Consider the following 20,438-nt stretch of genomic DNA (forward strand, 5'->3'; position numbering starts at 1 on the left):
CTTGACGTTAACATACCAGTTTCAGCTATACAGCATGATGCAATATTTGTATGTATTGTGACATCACCACTATAAGTCTAGTTAATATTTGTCATCATACATACTTAGAAATTTTCTTTTCTTGTGATGAGAACTTTTAAGGTTTGCTCTCTTAGCAACTCTGAAATATACAGTGTAGTATTATTAACTATACTCGCCATGCTGTACGTTAAACCCCGTGACCTATTTATTTTATAACTGGGAGTTTATACCTTTTGACCCCTTTCACCTGTTTCACACACCTCCTGACTCCCCCGCTTCTGGCAACCACCAAATCTGTTCTCAGTTATTTTTGTTTTTTAGATTTCACATATGAGAGAGATCATACAGTATTTGTCTTTTTCTGTCTGGTTTATTTCACTTAGCATAATGGCTTCAAGGTCAATACATGCTGTCGCAATTGGCAAGATTTCCTTCTTTTTATGGGTGAATAATATTCTGTTATGTATTTACCATATTTTCTTTATCCGTTCATCTATTGTTGGACACTTGGGTTGTTTCCATATCTTGCCTATTGTAAATAATGCTGGAATGAATAGGGGTGTAGTTATCTTTCTGAGTTAGTGTTTTTGTTTTCTTCAGATAAATACCCAGAAGTAGCATTGCTGGATCACATGGTAGTTCTATTTTTAATTTGGGGGGGAACCTCCATACTGTTTCCCATAGTGGCTGCACCAATTTGCATTTCCTCCAAGAGTGCACAAGGTTTCCTTTTTCTTCACATTGCCCCTAACAGTCCTCTCTTGTCTTTTTGGTAATAGCCATTCTAACAGGTGTGAGGCACTATCTCATTGTGGGTTTGATTTGCATTTCCTTGATAATTAATGATGTTGAGCACCTTTTCCTGCACCTGTTGTCCTTTGGAAAAATGCCTCTTCAGATCTTCTGCCCATTTTTAAATCAGATTTTTTTTTGCTATTGAGTTATGTGAGTCCTTTATGTATTTTGAATGTTAACCACTTAACGGATATGCTTTGCAGATATTTTCTCACATTCCATAGGTTGCCTTTTCATTTTGGTGATGGTTTCCTTTGCTGTGGCAGAATCTTTTTAGTTTGATGTAGTCCCACTTGTTTATTTTTGCTTTTGTTGGCTTTACTTTTGGTGACAAACTCTAAAGGTCATCACCAAGACCAATGTCAACGAGCTTACTGTCTGTTTTCTTCTAGGAGTTTTGCAGTTTTAGGTCTTATGTTCAAGTCTTTGATCCATTTTTGAGTTAATTTTTGTGAGTGATGTCAGATAGTCTTGTAGGTAGCATATGGTTGGTTCTTGTTTTTTTAACCCGTTCAGCCACTCTGGTTTTTGATTGGAGAATTTAGTCTATTTACATTTAAAGTAATCATTGGTAGGTGTGTACATATTGCCATTCTGTTTATTGTTTACTGGCTGTTTTGTAGTTCCTCTGTTCCTTCTTTTGCTCTCTTCCTTTGTGGTTTCATAACTTTAGTGGTATGCTTAGATTCGTTCTCTTTATCTTTTGTGTATTTCCTATAGGTTTTGCTTTGTGATCACCATGAGGCTTACATATAACAACATATCATTATAACAGTCTCTTTTAAGTTGATGATAACTTGAGTTTGAATGTATTCTAAAGCTCTATATTTTTACTTTCTCCTCTCCACGTTTTATGTTTTTGATGCCACATTTTTTTATTTTAAAGATTGGCATCTGAGGTAACATTTGTTACCAGTCTTCCTTTTTTCTTCTTCTTCTTCTTCTTCTCTCCAAAGCCTCCCAGAACATAGTTGTATATTCTAGTTGTAGGTCCTTCTGGTTGTGCTATGTGGGACGCTGCCTCAGGATGGCTTGATGAGCGGTGCCATACCACTACCAATGCTATATATTTACCTTTACCAGTGATATTTATAGTTTCATATGTTTTCTTGTTACTAATTAGTGCCCTCTCTTTTCAGCTTAAAGTCCCCTTACCATTTCTTGGAAGGCTGGTTTACTGGTGGTGAACTCTTAGGTTTTGCTTGTCTGGAAAGTTCTTTATCCTTCAATTCTGAATAACTTTGCAGGGTAGTGTATTCTTGGCTGGAAGTTTGTTTCTTTCAGCACTCTGACTACTATCTCATGCTACTACTCCCTTCTGGCCTGCAAAGTTTCTGCTGAAAAATCTGCTGATAGTCTTATATGGGGGTTTCCTTATACGTGACAAGTTGTTTTTCTTTTGCTGCTTTTAAGATTTTGTCTTTAGCTTTTGACATTTTAACTATAAAGTGTCTTGGTGTGGGTCTCTTTCGGTTCATCTTTTTTGGAACTCTCTGGATTTCCTGGATCAGGCAGGTCTGTTTCTTTCCCCAGCTTAGGGAAGTTTTAGTCATTATCTCTTCAGGTAAGTTTTCTGCCTCTTTCTCTCTCTGTTTTCTTTCTGGGATCCCTATAATGCAAATGTTGCTCCACTTGATGTTGTCCTATAAATCCCTTAAAGTATCTTCACTTTCTTTTATTCCTTTTTCTTTTTGCTGCTCTGATTGGGTGCGTTCCACTGCCGTGTCTTCAGGTTCACTGATCCTTTCTTCTGCTTCATCTAGTCTGATACTGAACCCCTCTAGTGTATTTTTCCGTTCAGATATTGTATTCATCAGCTCTGTGACTTCTGTTTGGTACTTTCTTATATTTCTTTCTCTTTGTTGAAGTTCTCACTGTGCTCATCCGTTCTTCTCCTGAGTTCCGTTAACATCTTTATGATCATTATTTTGAACTCTGTATCAAGTCAGTCATTTATCTCCATTTCATTAAGGACTTTTTCTGAAATTTTATCTTGTTCTTTTGTTTGGAGTATATTCCTTGACTCTCTGTGTTGGTTGCTGTGCATTTAGATAAAATAGCTACCTCTCCCAGTCTCAAAGGAGGGGCCTCCTGTAGGTGAACCTTATCATTCAACCCTGTCCTTGTTCTTGGTTGTCTCTCATACTTTTTTCATTTTCCAAGCAGCCTATTTTATTTCTAGTGTCTCCCAGTAGTTGAGGTGTGCCAAGACCTATTAGCATCCCAAAGGGGAGGATCTCAGTCAGCACCTAGCTTCAGGCTGATTGTAAGCCAGGGCCTCAGGCAGCAGCTTTTAAAGTATGCAAATATATACCGTCCTGTGGGACTACAAGCATTAGCTCCACTGGCCACCACAGCCAGGCAATCTAGAGGTGTCTCTGGAGAAGCAGTTCCAAAAACTGGGGCACCAGATATGTGCAAAAGCTCCCCTCTGGGAGATACTAGCACTCTGGAACTTGGCAGAGAGAGAGAGCACGAAGACAGTGCCCACCCTCTGAGGTCTCTGAAAAGGATTACAGTCAGCCCTTAGACAGGTGCCTAATTAGAACCCTGCTTCTTGGCTACTTCTGTGAGGATAAGCTAATAGGCCTCATGCTGTACCCTGGGGAGAGGGGCTAGTTGCAAAAAATGGGGAACCAGAGGATGGTACAAGCTCTTTTCCATGAGATACTGGTGAGCGGGAGCAAGGCAGAGATGGCACCTGCCAGCCTCCATACCTCAGCAGGCCTTTAGATGTGTGTTAAGTTAGATGCCTGCCTCTCTGGCTGATGCTTTAAGATAAGCAAATAAGCCTCCTTTTGCACGAAGTCTGGGTGCTTCTCAATCAGTTGCCCCTGTGCTGGGCCCTGGAGTGGGTGAGTCCCATGGTGTGAGCCCTTTAAGAGCCGTTTCTCAGTTCATGTGAGCCTCATTGGTTTTCAAAGCTATTTGGGGGCTCATCTCTCAGGTGCAGGTCTTAAAATTTGAGGTGCCCAATGTGGGATTCAAATCTTTCCCTCCTCAGCGTCACTGCACCAGGAGTGGGGTTTATCGTGAGAGTGCGTCTTGGCCTCTCCTGCTTGCTTCAACGTTTTTTTTTTTTCTTGTTTGCCTGATGTGTAGGAGTCGTCCAGCTAGTTTTTAGGGTTTTTTTCAGAGGAAATTGTTCCATATATGTAGCTGTAGATTCGATGTGTGGTGTGTCTGTGGGAGGAGGTGGGTTGAGGATCTTTCATCATGTTGAACTGGAACCACCTCCTCCTCCACTTTTAGGGACTCAGGGCCCACCTGGTCAGTCCAGCATAGTCTCCCCTCCTCAGAGTCAGCTGGTCAGCAACCTTAATCCCTTTTGCCGTGTAATGTAACATTTTCATAGGTTCTGGGGATTGGAACATGGACATCTACGAGGGGGTCATTATTCTGCCTACTGCTCTTGGTAATTAGAACTTTTCATGAGTCCGCATGGTGGTATCAAAAAGCCTTAGCATCCTATTCCTAGGGCTCACCTGATGGGCCAGTTTATTAGCCTAGTTGTCCATGGCAGCCTGTCAGGGGGGATTTTGGAGCTGGGTATCCACTGACACACAAAGCCTGCCAACTTTAGAGTGTCCCACACTCCAAGGTGCATTTACATCATGTTCCTAAGGATGCATTTTCTTACCTTCACTGGCAGGCTTCTGCTTTTTCACACCTTGCATGGATTTCCCATAGTCCCATGTCAGGAACGGCAACACCTGTGTAGATAAAGATATTTCACTTTTTCTTTCCAGATTATTTAAAAATCTTTTAGAGGCCTCCACATCTTCGTGCATTTGCATTAATAGACCTTTTCATCCTGAATCTTTTCTTCTTATCTTAAATTACTTCACCCAAGGCAACAGGCCCCCACCTTATAGCGCATTCAGCAGCAAACATTCGCACAAGATGGATAGAAGCCTCAACTAGGAATACTGTTTTGTGTGCTAGGATTTGCCAGCCTTTGCCCCTTTGGGGATGGGGGAAGGGCATATGTTGTCACCACACTTCAGTTCAAAACAGATCTGCTCTCATATTTTTGGGTAGCCTACACTTCCCTGGAAGATTTCATTTTTGTAAATGTTTTGTGGGTCCCTCGACTTCACAAAAGATGTGTGAAAAATTCTTCTAAGATTCCTTCTGGAACTGATTCCTTCCATGACAATATCTATTTCTAGGTGTCTTGAGACCCACCAAACATGATATTCTAGCAAAACTGGTTTGCATGAGAGACCCACAGTTTCAGTAACTTCATCATGAAATCCTAAAAATGGTATTCAGTGGACATCTATCCCACAACGATGCCATGGAACAGGGTTTCTTTGAACTTTGGGATATGCACCTATATCTGTTGGTTAGCACTTTGAACTCTCCAATTTTTATTTCTATCCTCAGAAAAGCCCTGTGAGAGTAGAAATAGGTACCATCTTCCTGAAGGTAAATTTGGCAGAACACTGTTAGAAATTTACCATGTGAATATGTCCACCATACCTCCCGAAATTCTGGCAAGATATGTCAACAAATAGGTTTATGACAGCTTTGTTCATACTGGCAAAAAAGCTAGGAACTTCGGTGCCCATCACTAGGGAACTGGTTACATAAATTACAGTGTACCCATAAATTTTCAGGCCTTAAAAAGAATTAGACAGTTATGTATTAGTTGATGCATAGAAATGTCCACATATGTGAGAAAAAAGGCAAGGCATGGAATATGGGCATGTATAAAGATTCCTTTGGTATAACTATATAAAGCAAGAGTGTATGTCTATATACTTGAATCCTTTATATTCTCTCTATATAGAATTTTATGGAATCTATATATAGATAGAATCATACACACACAGGGATGGATATATTTGCGGGTATGGATGTATACTTTTTTTTTTTTTTTGAAATAATGACCAGAAAGAAAACAGTAGGAAGAGAGACTAGAGATGGGGAAAGGAAGCTTTCAGATTCATTTGAGTGTTTTGTTTTGCTTTTACTTTCATTTTGCACCTTTCTGTGTTGTTAAAAATATTATTCAACTATTTGAATTTTCTTTTTGTTTAAGTCAACTGGAGTTATCTACATAGTAAAATTACTGGCCTTTTCTCTTAACCGTTTACACTTATTTATACTTTTTAATGTCAAGTTCTATTAAATAAATGCCCACACCCCTCCACAAAATAGGAAGGGCAATCCTCATTATCCTGTTTAGGAAGATCCCTGTTCAGCTATTAGGAGCCAGGGAAAGGACCCAGCCCAGCTGCCCTCCATGGGACCTCGTTCCCTCTTGTTGCCTGTTTTACGGCGATGATGTAATTTATCGTCCAAACTGAGACACGGCTGTAAGTGAAAGGGGTTGCTAGACAGGATGATGGAGAACAGGCATAAGTTGAGAATGTTCTGGGCGCTCCTGGACGTTTGGTTCGTCAATCTTATTACTACGTGTAAGAAGATTTTCCTGTGATTCCTCATTGCTGTCTATATTATTTTGTTGTAGCAAAATCCGTTAAGGTGAAAATTAAGCTCAATAAAAAAGATGAGAAAGGCCGGGACAAAGGAAAAGGCAAGAAAAGGCCAAATCGAGGAAAAGCCAAACCCGTCGTGAGCGACTTTGACAGTGATGAAGAGCAAGATGAAAATGTAAGCCTGGTGGGCTTGGGCTGAAGTCGGGCGGGGGTAGCGCTCTCCACTTCTGTTTCCCTCTCGTGTTTGCATGCCCCTTCCAACCTCTTCACTTTACCACCCAGAAAGGAAAACCTAAAGATTTGGTGAGATTTCATTATTGAGAGATGTGAACTGAGCTGCATGATTTATATCAGAGAATTTGGGGCTGTGTTTATTGCTTTTTTAATAGTCTTCACAAATGAAAAACTACTAAATCAAGTTCCCTTTTCTTATCTTCCCACAAATACAGTTTTCTCCTTGGCCAGTTAATATTTTATATCCGTAACACCCAGCATCGTGCCTAGTGCCTAGTTTATAGCAGTATATAGATGAAATAATCATTAGATGAAAGAATGAGAAAAAGTGTTGTAATGTCAGTTTGGGTTTGAGTTGCTAGTTAAGGTGCCATACAAAAAATCTGGATGAAGTTTTAAGTACTTAGAGGTGTTATTTTTTAAGATATGAAAAATTCAGGGGGGATTTATGGAGCCAGGCCCTGAAATAAGTACCTTCCCCTATGGTACCATGTTTAAGGCTTATGTTAGCATCATGAGATAGATGTCACTCTCAGCAAGTTACAGAAATCAGTGCTTACATTATGTGTGTTTTGCTCCAAGTCATGTAAGTAAATAGCGGCTGAATTCAGACCCAAACAACATAACTCAGTCAGTCATAAGTCAGCTATCCCTGACTGTGTGGGCAACAAGGGAGCGGTGCTGGCAGAAACTTCTAGCCTTTTGAAGTCCCCTCCCTTTCATTCACTTTCCAGAGGACCTCAGGTTCCCTACCACCCACCTTCTACTTTTTTTCTGGAAAGATAATTTTCCATTTTAGTACATAAGTATGCTAGCTTGATTTTCCTTCAGCACATAGCCGTTTGGGTCTGATGAGAAAGTTTCAGAATTCTTATCCCACCCACCCCACCCAGCCTTGACCCTGGGCACAAGCTTTTTCAAATACATTTAAAATACTATGTTTTCTTTAGAAGACTTACCGGTGAGGAGACATCAAATACATCGTTACTTTTTCCTCCCATGAATTTCCTAAAACATAGTGCTAAAAAGAGGAATTATTAGCCATAGACTTTTCATGCCACAGTGAAAGACAGCAAAACACTAGTATAGATGGTGACTGTTCCTTTGGGGGTTCCAGTTAGCCGCTCCCCTTTTCAGTGTAGAGGCTGTCAATGCCTCTTTGGTATCTTTCCATCTTCCCACAGAATGAAGTGGCTTGGAGGGTTAACTGTTTCCAAAATGTCTTTTCTTTTCTATTTTGCCTCTTGATGGTTTATGATGTCTTCTGTTTCTTACATGTAATTTTATTCCATTTTATCTTATTTTTACTTTTAGGAACAGTCAGAAGCAAGTGGAACTGATGATGAGTGATCCATATGGACCTTTTTCCTTGCAAGAACTGAATTCCTTCCTCTCCTCTCTCATTTCTGCCCAGTGAGTTCACTTGTCATGGGGGCGCTGGGCTGTTTCTCTATCATCATCATCTATAAACTAGCTTTAGGATAGTGCCAGACAAACATATGATATCATGGTGTAAAAAAACACACACACACACACACAAATATTTGTAACATATTGTGACCAAATGGGCCTCAAAGATTCAAAGATTAAAACAAACAGAAAAAAGCTTTTGATGGAAACTATGTGGGTGGATAGTATATTTCTATGGGTGGGTCTAATTTGGTAACAGTTTGATTGTGCCTGGTTTTATCACCTGTTCGGATGAGAAGATTTTTGTCTTTTTGTAGTACTGATAACCAGGAGAAGCCATTAAAAGCCACTGGTTATTTTATTTTTCATCAGGCAATTTTCAAGGTTTTTATTTGTTCGGTATTGTTTTTTTTACACTGTGGTACATATAAGCAACTTTAATAGGTGATAAATGTACAGTAGGTAGACTTCACCTGCATAGACATTTTTCCATTTTATGCTCTATGATCTGAAAAGAAAAATGCTTTTTGAATTGTATAAGATTTATGTCTACTGTAAACATTGCTTAATTTTTTGGCTCTTGATTTAAAGAAGAAAAGTTTTGTTGAAAACGCTATTGAATATTGCAATCTATATAGTGTATTGGATGGCTTCTTTTGTCAACTTGATCTCCTATGTTACCAATGTGTATCGTCTCCTTCTCCCTAAAGTGTACTTAATCTTTGCTTTCTTTGCACAATGTCTTTGGTTGCAAGTCATAAGCCTGAGGCAAATAAAATTCCAGTAATTTCCAAGAATGTGGTGTTGTTGCTTTCCTAATAAAGAGATAATTTAGCTCAACAAACGTTGCCTCTTGTTTTTGAGTTCTAGGGGATTGAAACCCTGGTGCCTGAGTGACAGCTCCTGCAGAGGGCTGGGCAGGCTCTTGCTACAGAATGCTTAGTAGGAAAAGGAAAAAAAGAGACTGAGAGCGAGCGCCAGTCTGCTGGAATGAACCAGGTTGGTCGCAAGGGAGAGAAGCCTATTGCTTCCATGACTTTTACCAGGAGAGATGCTGGCATGGACCAAGCCACGCTAAACCCCTGCTCAGCCTTTTCTAGTGGTTTAAATTCTGTTCATGAGACAGAACATGTATATAGTAATATAGATTTATAGTATGCCATTATATACTGTGTAATAAATCTATATTAATATCTTTTGATTTTGAAAGATTTCAAAAGTGCTCAATTGAAAGACAGGTTCAATGAACACCCATATACTCTCCTCCCAAGATTCAACAATGGTTCCTATTTTATTCTCTTTTTTGTTGTTGTTGTTGACTAAACCAGTTGAAAATAAGACACAATCATCACAACACTTCACCCATAAATATTTCAGCACAGATCTCCTAAGACTAAGGCCATCTCCTGGCGAACCACGATCCTACTTTCATCCTAATTTCAGAAGGAATTAACGATAGTTCCCTACCATCTCATATATAATCCATATCACATTTCCCCAATTGTCCCCAAATTGTCTTGCATTTGTTTGTTTTCAAAAATTTTCAAACATGGCTAGCCAAAGCCTGGCACTTTCTTTCTCATGGAACTGATGATGACAAGGACCATAATAAAAGAGTTTTCTCTCATCTCTAATGGATTGATGAAAACTTCCTTTCTTACCATTGTCTTTGGAGAACTCTGGGATTCTTGCTTCTACAATATGAGGAATTGCCAATGCATCATACTTTGAATCTTGAAGGAAATTTGACCCACACAAAATCCAGTCCTGGGAAACTTGTCCCTCCAAGTGTGCACTCATGTCTGAATTTCCAGATAGTTTGAGCACTGTGGAATGTGTTGAGTTTCCCTTCAAGGTTTTTTTGTAGAAACTGCTGACTACAATAGAACTGGAAACTCCCGTGAAAGAATAAACTGCATTAGTTTTTCTTATTGAAATGATTTGGTATCAGTTCAAAGAAAACAGTCTCATTTCACTGCTTCCATTTCTGTGTCTCTATATTTTCTGTATTCCCTGGAATCTCTTCTCCACCTCAGAGGCATTGCTGTTCTAAAGCCATCCAAACCATCGTCTTTATGATTCAAGATTTCTCTTGTGTGAAGAAAGTTGTGTAATTCTTCTGATGTCTTTGGTATGTTGTTCTCTCTGGCCAGAGTAGACACGAGAGGAGGTGGGGAAGGTGACCCATACAACAGTCGTGAGGCGGCAGGGAGAGTGAGCATGCTTTAGCGAGAGGCAGGCCATCCTGCGTGCGTAGGACACTCGCCTATTTTTAACCTCTTCATGGCGGCCATTTTGTTCAGCTCCAGTCGTTTAGCCTGTTAAGCAAACTTAGTTCTTTACAAGGTCAGTGGTTTACTAGAAATAGAGGAAGGACCCTAAGGGTGTCAGGCGATGTACTAGATCCTTTAATGTTATTAATTAACAGAACCCTGTGAAGATGGCATCGTTCTTATTCCCTTTTTACTAATAAGGATAATTCAAACAAGAGATTGAACAGCTATGGCCAGTGCACCAAAGCTGACTGTAGAGGTGGGATTGTTTGGCTCCAAAGCCCATATTCCCTGCAGCTTCCCACCTTTCCAGTGAGTGAGGCCTGGAACTGATCTTGTTGATAAGCCGGACCCCCATATACCTGGCGCTTGCTGACCCAACGGGGTTTACAAACAAGCCTTGGCTCAGTTCTCTGCTTCTCATGGCTGAAGTGGAACTTTCCTCTGAGACTCGGTTTCCTTGACTGGGCTTGTCTGCTATCCTGGCTCTTCCTTCTCAGTGATAAGCCACTCCACAAGGACCAGGACGTTGTCCCTTATCCCCCAGCTGCAGCTGGATGGTAAAGGCTCCTGAGACCCAGCTGACTTGGATAGCATGACCGCCCTGTGATTCTGACGCATACTCCAGTTGAAAAAGCACTGCTGAGTCCCTCAGATTCTTAATCTCTATTATTTCATTCCTGGGGAGCAGTATGAGGCCACGCTGATCCCAGTCTTGATTTAGATCACTCCGTCAGGTGTGTACACCCACCACACAATTGTCATTCTAGTAAAATCAACATAAATGGGAATCACTGAAAAGGCTGAATGATTTTTCTCTCTCTGACACAGCTTTTCTGTCATATGGTACCAGGAAGCAGTCTTCCTTTGTGCTTGACTTGAACCTGATGTAGACTGATAAGGTATAATACTTGGGGGAAATATTTTTGGTCTGCTTAGGAGAAGGGGAGAGACATCCTCTTCCCTTATGAATAAATGTAATGCCCATGAGAATTTTATATTAACAGTCAAGTTTACTATACAGATATCTTGGAGGAATGGCCAAGTCTTTCCATAAAATTTAGTAAATAAGAACTGCATTAAACCAGGTAAAGTACAGTTTCTGTCCTTGTTCATATATACTGTCATATAGTATATGAATCTCAGGTTTTCAGTCTCTGGTGTACTTGGGGAGAGGTAATCAAAAATGATGGGGCAAAGGGTGAGAAACCATGACTGATAGGTCTAGAATTGCTAGATCAACGTTCAAGTGAGCTGTATTCATCATTGGTGTGGTTTAGGACATTGAGCTTAATGGAGGGTGGAAGTGGCATGTTCCAAATGACTGAGCCCTTTATGCAAGGAGGGTTCTTATTCTGCATCACTTTCAGTAAGGATTTTCCAAAGGGATTTTCCACGTTGACTAAAGCAAGACAACTAAGTCGAGCATACAGAGAAAACAGTTTCCTGTTTATAAACACTGGGTCTTATTATGTTCAAGAAAGTGGCCTCTGTGTGAACCCAAGCGCTGTTATGAGCAAGGCTCACTGTGGGATTATAAACCTCAGAGAGAATGGACTCATACTCCCTCAAGCAAATAGATGTATTTTTTAAGTCTCTTGTAACATTTTTAATTAAATTCCTCTTCCAGGATTCTAAAACAGACATGTGTCCACCACAAGTGAAATAATACAAAGAATATTAATTTAGAATTCACCCCCACCACGCAATCGACTTTAACAGCCTGATGTGGTCACTTGTGCCCATTTCTTCTTGCTTATATAAATACATAAAATCATATACACTGTCAAATGCCAGGTCCCCAGCGATCCCCAACTTAACCTGTTCATAAGATGAAGCTGAATTTACTGCTTACTGCTGTAGGGGAGACCACCATCTCCATGCAGCTTTGGTAGTTTCTTTGAGAAGGAAGGTTAATGCTGGATTTTATTAAAATTTGATTTAAGATGTGTCTTTCTGTGCAGGAATTGGTTAGAAATGGGTAAAGATCAGATATAATAGTTGAGGATTGGTGGAATAGTAAAGCCAGGATTTTTGGGGAGGAATCAAAGAGTCTTAGGGCATAACTATAAGTTGATGCTTTCTACTGAAGAGTTGATGTGTCTTTCAGGAAGTTCCTGTAATGAACAATGGTTCTTTGCCAGGGCAAGAGTCCCCTGGAATACTAAAGCTGCACTAATGAAGACAATGGAATAGTAAAGTCATGTTAATGTAGATAATAAGCTGTGTAGGGGTGGATGTTCATGTTTTTTCTTATTTTTTTAAAAGTTCCACACTATTCTGTGCAACTTGCCTTATTTTCCTCCAAGTCAATGGAGATTAAACTCAATTTTAAAATTTTTCTCTATTATAGAACATTTGTTATTTCCTTTTTCATTATAAAATGAATATATGTGCATTGTAGAAATTGTGGAAAGCCAGAAAAGTACAAAGTAAAAAATCACCAATATTACTACCACCCAGAAAGAGGGGCTTGAGAGTTCTCATTTCTGGTCTGGCAAGGAAGGAGCTTAGAAATCATCTCTACTGTTAACCAGAAAAAAGCTGAACAAACTGAAAATCAACAACCCGTCTTAGATCTTTGAGGCAATTGAGGTCATAGGGCAAACCACCGTGCCCTAAACTGAAGAGACACTCAGGCAGATACAGAGAATCACAACCTACTGGAGCAGACAACTCTTGGTAACTGGCTAGGAAAACCTAATCTGTAATTAATTAATTGCAGAAGGTTCGGTGTGGACAAGTTTGAGAGTTAAAAACTCGGGGGGGATCCAATCTTAGGAAGGCCCCCACACTTTCATGAGTATGACCTAGAGGGGCCCTATCAGGTTCTCACAGTGAAGACAGGAGACAAATCCCCTCATGCTTCAAGCAGAGGGAGCGGGAAAGTAGTCATTTTAAAATATGCCCAGAGTATTCTGTTCTTAACAAGGCCTGCCCTCAACTGAAACCATTTTACCAGAGCCTGGTCAACCTGGAAGAAGGGAAATAGCCAGTTCCAGGACCCTCCAGCCTTCCCGTCTCTCCTAAGGAGCCAGAGGGAAACAAAACTGAGAAGTACTTTTGAAGGTCACAGCCCAGGGGTACGGGCACTAAAAGACTGAGCACTAATCCTAGAACTACAGAACATCCCTCTTCCCCTCCATCAGCAGGGCTCCTTTATAATAACAGGGTAATAGAACTGAAAGAACTATGCATCTCAGGTGACACTTTTAAAGTCTCCAGGGAAACCTGAAAAGGACAAAGGAGATAAAGACACCAGAGAGAAATTTAGCTTCTGACACCTATAGCTACAGCAAACAGGGAAGGCCTAACTCCTGGCCAGGTAAACGTAAAACCTCACACTAAGGCCTATTTACCTAGTATGTTATGATTTTTTACCTAGTACATTGTACCTTACTTCAACAAAACATCACAAGGCTCACTAAAAGACAAAAACATTTTGAAGAGACAGAGAACATATCAAAACTAGACTTAAATATGGCACAGATGTCAGAATTATCAGACTAGGAATTTAAAGAAACTATGATTAACATGGTAAGGGCGCTAATGGAAAAAGTTGGGGACATGCAAGAACAGGTGAGTAACATAAGCAGAGAAATGGAAACTCAAAGAATCAAAAGGAAATGCTAGAAATCAAAACACCATAACGGAAATGAAGAATGCCTTTCATAGGTTCGTAGATAGACTGGACACAGCCAAAGAAAGAATCAGTGAGCTTGAAGAAGTGTCAATAGGAACTTCCAAAACTGAAATCCAAAGGGGAAAAAAAAGAGTGAAAAGGAATACCTAAGAACTGTGGGACAATTATCAAAGGTATAATATATGCATATGGGAATACCAGAAGGAGAAGAAAGAAAAAAAAAGGAATAGAAGAAATAATTGAAGCAATAATGGCTGAGAATTTCCCACAACTAATGATAGACACCAAACCACAGATCCAGGATGCTCAAAGAACACCAAGCAGAATAAGCACCCAAAAATCTACACTTACACATATCATATTCAAACTGCAGAAAATCAAAGAGACAGAAAAACATTTTGAAAAAAGCCAGGGGAGGGGATATATCTTACCTATAGAGGAGCAAGGATAAGAATTACATCAGACTTGTCTTCAGCAACCACAGAAAGTGAATAGAGTGAAATATTTAAAGTGTCAAAAGAATCTCCAACCTAAATTCTGTACCCATCCAAATTATCCATCAAAAGCAAAAAAGAAAGAAAGATTTTCTTAGACAAACAAAAGTTAAAGAAATTTGTCACCAGGAGACCTGCATCACAAGAATTGTTAAAATAAAACAAGTTCTTCAGAGAGAAGGAAAAGGATACAAGTCAGAAACTTGGATCTACATAAGAACAGAAGAGCATTGAAGGAATAAATGAACGTAAAATCAAACTTTTTATTTCTCTTAATCTTAACTGATCAAACAGGTAAGAGTTTGTTCAAAATAATAATAGCAACAATGTATTCCATGGTTATAGTTTATGGAGAGTGAAATGAATGACCTCAATGTCATAGGGGATGGGAGAGGGGATTGGAAATACTTTCTTGTAAAGTACTTGCATTACCCATGTGGTGCTATAGTGTTACCTGAAAGTGGACTTGCATTAGTTGTAAATGTATATTGCCAATTTAGGGCACCCTCTAAAAGAAGTTTAAAAAAAAAAAAGTATAATTGACATGCTAAGAGAGGAAGGAAAAAAAAGTGGAATCATACAAAAAAATTAAAGCCAGAGGAGACAGAAAAAGTGGGGACGACAAAAAAAAAAAAAAAAAGGAAAAAAAAGAACAAAGGCAACAAATAGAAAACAGTAACAAATATGGTAGCTATTAATCAAACTATATCAATAATCACTTTAAACACCAATGGTTTAAATTAACTAAAAGACAGGTATTGTCAGAATGGACCTAAAATCAAGACCCAGCTCTATGGTGTTTACAAGAAATCCATTTTAAATGTAGAGAAACACATAGATTAAAAGTAAAGGGATGGAGGAAGATATATTATACTAACAATCAAAAGGAAGATGGAGTATATTAATATCAGACAAAGCCTGCCACAAACATTGAAGTACAAATGTTTTTGTAGACATGTTCTCAATCCTCTTACAGGAATAATAACAAGTGATATTGCTGGGTTATATGGTAAGGACTTAATTTTATAAGATAATAGCAACTGGATATCTGTATGGGAAAAGACAAGAAAAACCTCAATTCTTATCTCACACCATACATAAAAATTAACTCAAAATGGATCTTCAATTTAAGAGCTAAAATATTGTGTTTCTAAAAGAAAACATAGGAGAAAATCTTTGTGGTCTTGGGTTAGACAAATTTTTCTTAAACAGGACACAAAAAAACATGAACCATGAAAGAAAATATTAGTAAAATGGACTTTATCAAAATTAAAAACCTTTGATCTTTGCAAGGCACAGTTTGGAAAATGACAAGGCAATCCACAGATTAGGAGAAAAAATTTGCAAATATATATCTGCAAAAGAGCTTGTATATAAAGATCTATGACAATTCAATAAAAAGACGAATTATCCCCTAAAAAGGTGGGCAAAAGATTTAAACAGAAACTACACAAAAGAAGATATATCTGACCGGTCAATAAGCACATGAAAAGATGCTCAAGGTCCCTCATCTTCAAAGAAAAGCAAAATAAAACAACAGTGAAATACCACTAAACACCTGCTAGAATGGCTAAAGTTTAAAAGATTGACAATGGGAAATGTTGACAAGGCTATGGAGCAACTGGAACTCATACATTGCTGGTAGGAATACAAAATGGTATAACCACTTTGAAACTCATTCTTTTTTAGTAGCTGTATGATATTCCGATGTATACGTTTGTCATAACCAGATAATATTTGCTCTTCTAACATATTTTAGTTGATACCAGTTCTTGGGTGTTTTTGCCATTATAAATAATTCAAATACCAAATCATTAAATCCACTCTAACTATAATTTTTGTCTCTGTTTTTCTTGAAACAAGTTAGAGTTACGTTTAAATCATTATTGAAAAAATTTTCTTTGCAAATTATGTTGGATTTTAATAAAAAACTAAAGTTGATTGGTTTTCTTTCTCACTTATGTTTATGCTTGATCACTTAGGCCCGGCTCCTCTTATTTTCGTTAACACTTCCATCTTCTTCTTTTAAAAAGTCACTGCAAAATTACTATCTTTTCTCTTTTCCCTCAAGCCCTTAATTTTTTAGAGGAAATTCTGAGTTTAAAGGAGATGTTTATGCTCCTTAATTTATTTGCATATGGAAAAGGCTTCTTCAGAAGCAAAATACCCATATTTGCTCCTGTCATTGAACTTTATAAAACAGTCAGGGCTACTCTAGATGTTCCAAGAAGACTAAGTTTGGGGAGAGCAGGGCCCTGAGGTCTAGTTCTTTGCCAGCCCCCTGAGCTGGCCAGAAACTCAACACAAGATTATTCTCCACCCCTGGGCTGCTAAGAAAATTTTCTCAGCCTGGTAGCTCTTGGGGAAGCTGGCACATAAAGGTGATACTAGCTTTAAATGGCCTCTTTGTGGTGCGGTTATAAGTTTATTGTTTGCTGAGGTTTAATCGAAATACCATTTCTCTCCTTTCGAGTAGGTTTAGCATGTGGAATACTTGGAGTGAGTGTGACCCCAGGGCAAAAAAAATCTACCAGAAAGTGATCACCTTATAGTAATCATTCACATTTAAATAATTCCAGAGAATTCATATTCATTTTTTAGAATTTTTTAGGCTGGTTGATTTGGAGAAATAATAGAACTCCATATAAGAGCTTTCGTTATTACACTGATTTGAGCATGGGCCCCATATATAAATACTATTTCCAGAACAGGACCAGCCTAATAGAACGTCATAAGGCACGATGTGATTTCTTTATCCTATAACAGTGTTAGAAGGGGATTGAACTGTATTTGCAGGGCCCGATATACTAAGGTGTCTAATTCTGAGCACACTTTCTTTCAGTTTATATCAGCCCATATGACCTTATAGAATTTCTTTGGACTTCCTGGGGACATTTCTTGAGAGTCTGGGTCCTTAATAAACAGCCTAAATAGGGAGAGTTTCCCTAGAATGGAATATCAGTTTCTGTTGCTTTCAAAATCTTATTCCCAGCTTTCCGCCTGTAACTCTCCTTTGATGGTCTCCCTTTACACAATGTCCTGAGGGTAACCCATGCCAGGTCTTATGCACAGTGCTCGGAAAATATCAAGGAGAGTAAACTCCAAGACCTGTTTTTCATCTCCCCTACAACCAGGAATCCTCCCTGCCTACTCCACTACCCCCCTGCCTCCTTCATGGCCAGTGATCTTACTAAAAGGAGACTACCCAGGCTAACACTTCCACAGTGGTGTCTCATCACCCACTGAGTGCCAGAATCCTTGGTCTGCTTTATAAGGCTGAGCAAGTACAAACCACAGACTCTCTTCTGGGTTCCAGAATGGATGGGAATCACCCCTTGGACTTGGTTCTAAGTTGTTTCACTGTTTGCTCCCAAACCAACAAGCAAGCAGTCCAGAGGATGATCACCAGATAAAGAGACTAGGAAATCAACATGCCAGACGAAGATACCACCAGGTGAATACATTGCTGTGTGGCCTCCTTCAGTGGCCCACGGAGGTGTATTCAAAGTTCTGTGGTCAATGTAGCCTATACAGAGCAAAGAGCCCACTGAGCAGAGCAGCTCCAGTCCCCAAACTTCCTATAGGATGGGATAATAACTAGAGATAGCCCATGCACATACAAGCAAATACAAATATGTCATACTTTATCAACTCTAAAACATGTTTTTACGTCTTTGACAGACACATCAATGTCTTTCAATCTATGATGTCATAATTTTGATTGGCAGCAATTTTCCTTTCTTAGTGACAAATAAAATAATGCATTTATAATTAATAGTGTCTTAGAGTCAATAAAATAAAATAGTGTGTAGGAGCCAGCCCAGTGGCATAGTCGTTAGGTTCACGCACTCCACTTCTGCGGCCTGAGATTTGCAGGTTCAGATCCCAGGCATAGACCTACACAGTGCTCATTGGACCATGCTGTGGTGGTGTCCCACATACAAAATAGAGGAAGATTGGCAACAGATGTTAGCCCAGGGCCAGTCTTCCTCATGAAAAAAAAAATAGTGTGTATTTTTTCCTATTTTTTTCTTCTATTTTTTTTCTTCTTTTGGGAAGATTAGCCCTGAGCTAACATCCACCAACAATCCTCCTCTTTTTTTGCTGAGGAAGATTGGCCCTGAGCTAACATCCATACCTATCTTCCTCTACTTTACATATGGGATGCCTGCTACAGCATTGCTTGATAAGTGGTGTGTAGGTCTACCCGGGATCCAAACAAGCAACCCCTGGGCTGCCAAAGCGGAGCATATGAACATAACTCCTGCACCACTGGGCCAGCCCTTTTCTTTCCTAACATACATTACATGTAGCAAAATTATATACACTCTTCCTTATCTTGTTTCATTTCATTTATCTTTGAAAGCATTCATATCAGTGCACAAAGAACTGCCTCATTCTTTCTAACCACTGCATATATTTCATTATGTCGTTACCATAACTTATTTAAACAGCTCCAAATTGATGGGACATTCTAGTTATTTCTATTCCATGTTTGTTTATTGTCACCAAAAATGATGAAAGCTATGAGAAGAGTAAGAAGCAAGTGCTATGGAGGGAACTTGAAGGTTTTGTGGAGGTTGTGAAATTGGGTTTGAGACCATAGGGAGAGTCAGACAGGTCAAACTGCTCCTGGAATTTTAATCTGGGTGGGCCATGAGAAAGCTATCCACCATCTTCCATTGGAAGAGTCTGCTTAGACTGTGCAGATTCTAAACAATTCACAAAAAAATGTCTGCTGAGCTTCTTTTACTTGCCTAAAGCCCACTTAATGATCACGGAAGATTTGTGCACATCTCACTGTGCTGAAAGGGCATTGGAAATATTCATTACTCACTTTCTTCTTCAGGCTGACATATGGCACAGGGAAACAGATCTGCAAGAGGAGACATTGGAGGCCTTTAACTACTTGATGATGATGATGATTTGGATAAGACTGAGAAACTTGCAGTGGGGTCCTGGAGAGAAGTGAAACCATGAATGCTGAACAATGCAGACGAGGGTAAATGAAACTAACAAAACCAAGGAGTGAAATCACAGCAGCTCCAGGCTTAAGCAACTCCATCTGTCCTATCCTTCTGTATTCAGTCTTGGGAATACCAGGATTTTAAAACAGTACCATAACACCAGCATTCAGTTCAGAGTGGAGGCTGGCTAATTCCTTAATTCCTCAGCTCCTTCTTCCCCACTCCAGTCCCCTTTGAATAATGACAACTGCAGTGTTGCTTACCATGTGCGTTGCTTTAAGTTCTTAGCTGGAGATACAGATAGATGTAAAGATGTAGATATAGATATAGGCTCATTTAAATCTTTGCAACAACTTTGCAAGGTAGGTACTATTATTATTCCTATTTTACAGATGAGAAAACAGAGGCAGAGAGAGATGACCTGCCCAGGTCACTCACCTAGTAACTAGTGGAGCTGGGATCCAAGCTCCTGGCAGACCAGCTCTAGAGTCCTTGCTTGTAACTAGTACTCCAACTAGAACTCCAACCTGTCTCTTAGTGCTTCTTTTCTGTACTGGACTGTACACTCCTTCGAGGACACCGATTATATTATTTGTCTTGGAGTGAGCTCGCTTCCTCCACCCAGCTAAGTAATATGCACTGAATAAATATATTAAATAGAACACATATAAAGTCAATACCAGTCCAGGATTTCCCCACTGGGTTACTCCATCTGGTCTCTGTGTGTATGTCCAGCAACTCCCACTGCATGAGCCACCCTTCAGTGTTCATCTAAAACACCAATCTGATCATACTTCTCATCAGCTTAGATCATTTCAAGTTTTCCTAGGGGCAGAGCATAACATCTGAGTTAACCTGAGCTAACATCTGTGCCAATTTTCCTCTGTTTTGTATGTGAGTCACCACCACAGCATGGCCTGCAACAAATTGCGTAGGTCTGCGCCCAGGGACCAAAGCCAGACCACCGAAGCAGAGTGCACCAAACTTAACTACAAGGCCATGGGGCCAGCCCCAAGGTGAAGTTAATTTTAATGATATATTTTATTTAACCCAATATATTCTAAAATGTTATTTCAACATGTAATCAATATAAAGAATTACTGATATTTTTCACTTTTTTATACAAAATCTTTGAAAATCAGTATGTATTTCAC

At 39.3% G+C, this 20,438-nt stretch overlaps 1 protein-coding gene and 1 long non-coding RNA gene across 12 annotated transcripts in view; one reads left to right on the forward strand and one right to left on the reverse strand.

Moving 5' to 3' along the window:
• SMARCA2 (SWI/SNF related, matrix associated, actin dependent regulator of chromatin, subfamily a, member 2) overlaps window positions 1-8,751 on the forward strand; it is a 166,771-nt gene extending 158,020 nt beyond the window's left edge. For all 9 annotated transcript variants that reach the window (XM_014735432.3, XM_070248197.1, XM_070248194.1 and 6 more), the window contains 2 exons: window positions 6,296-6,438; window positions 7,812-8,751. In XM_014735432.3, coding sequence (XP_014590918.3) covers window positions 6,296-6,438; window positions 7,812-7,847 — 179 coding nt within the window. In that variant the 3' untranslated portion in view covers window positions 7,848-8,751. The remainder of the gene's footprint in view (window positions 1-6,295; window positions 6,439-7,811) is intronic.
• LOC111770161 (uncharacterized) overlaps window positions 1-20,438 on the reverse strand; it is a 51,823-nt gene that overhangs the window by 5,445 nt on the left and 25,940 nt on the right. For all 3 annotated transcript variants that reach the window (XR_002803219.2, XR_011431169.1, XR_011431170.1), the window contains one exon: window positions 4,457-4,529. This is a non-coding gene — a long non-coding RNA (uncharacterized lncRNA). The remainder of the gene's footprint in view (window positions 1-4,456; window positions 4,530-20,438) is intronic.

Source organism: Equus caballus, chromosome 23 (genome assembly GCF_041296265.1).
Source record: "Equus caballus isolate H_3958 breed thoroughbred chromosome 23, TB-T2T, whole genome shotgun sequence".
NCBI lineage: Eukaryota > Metazoa > Chordata > Mammalia > Perissodactyla > Equidae > Equus > Equus caballus.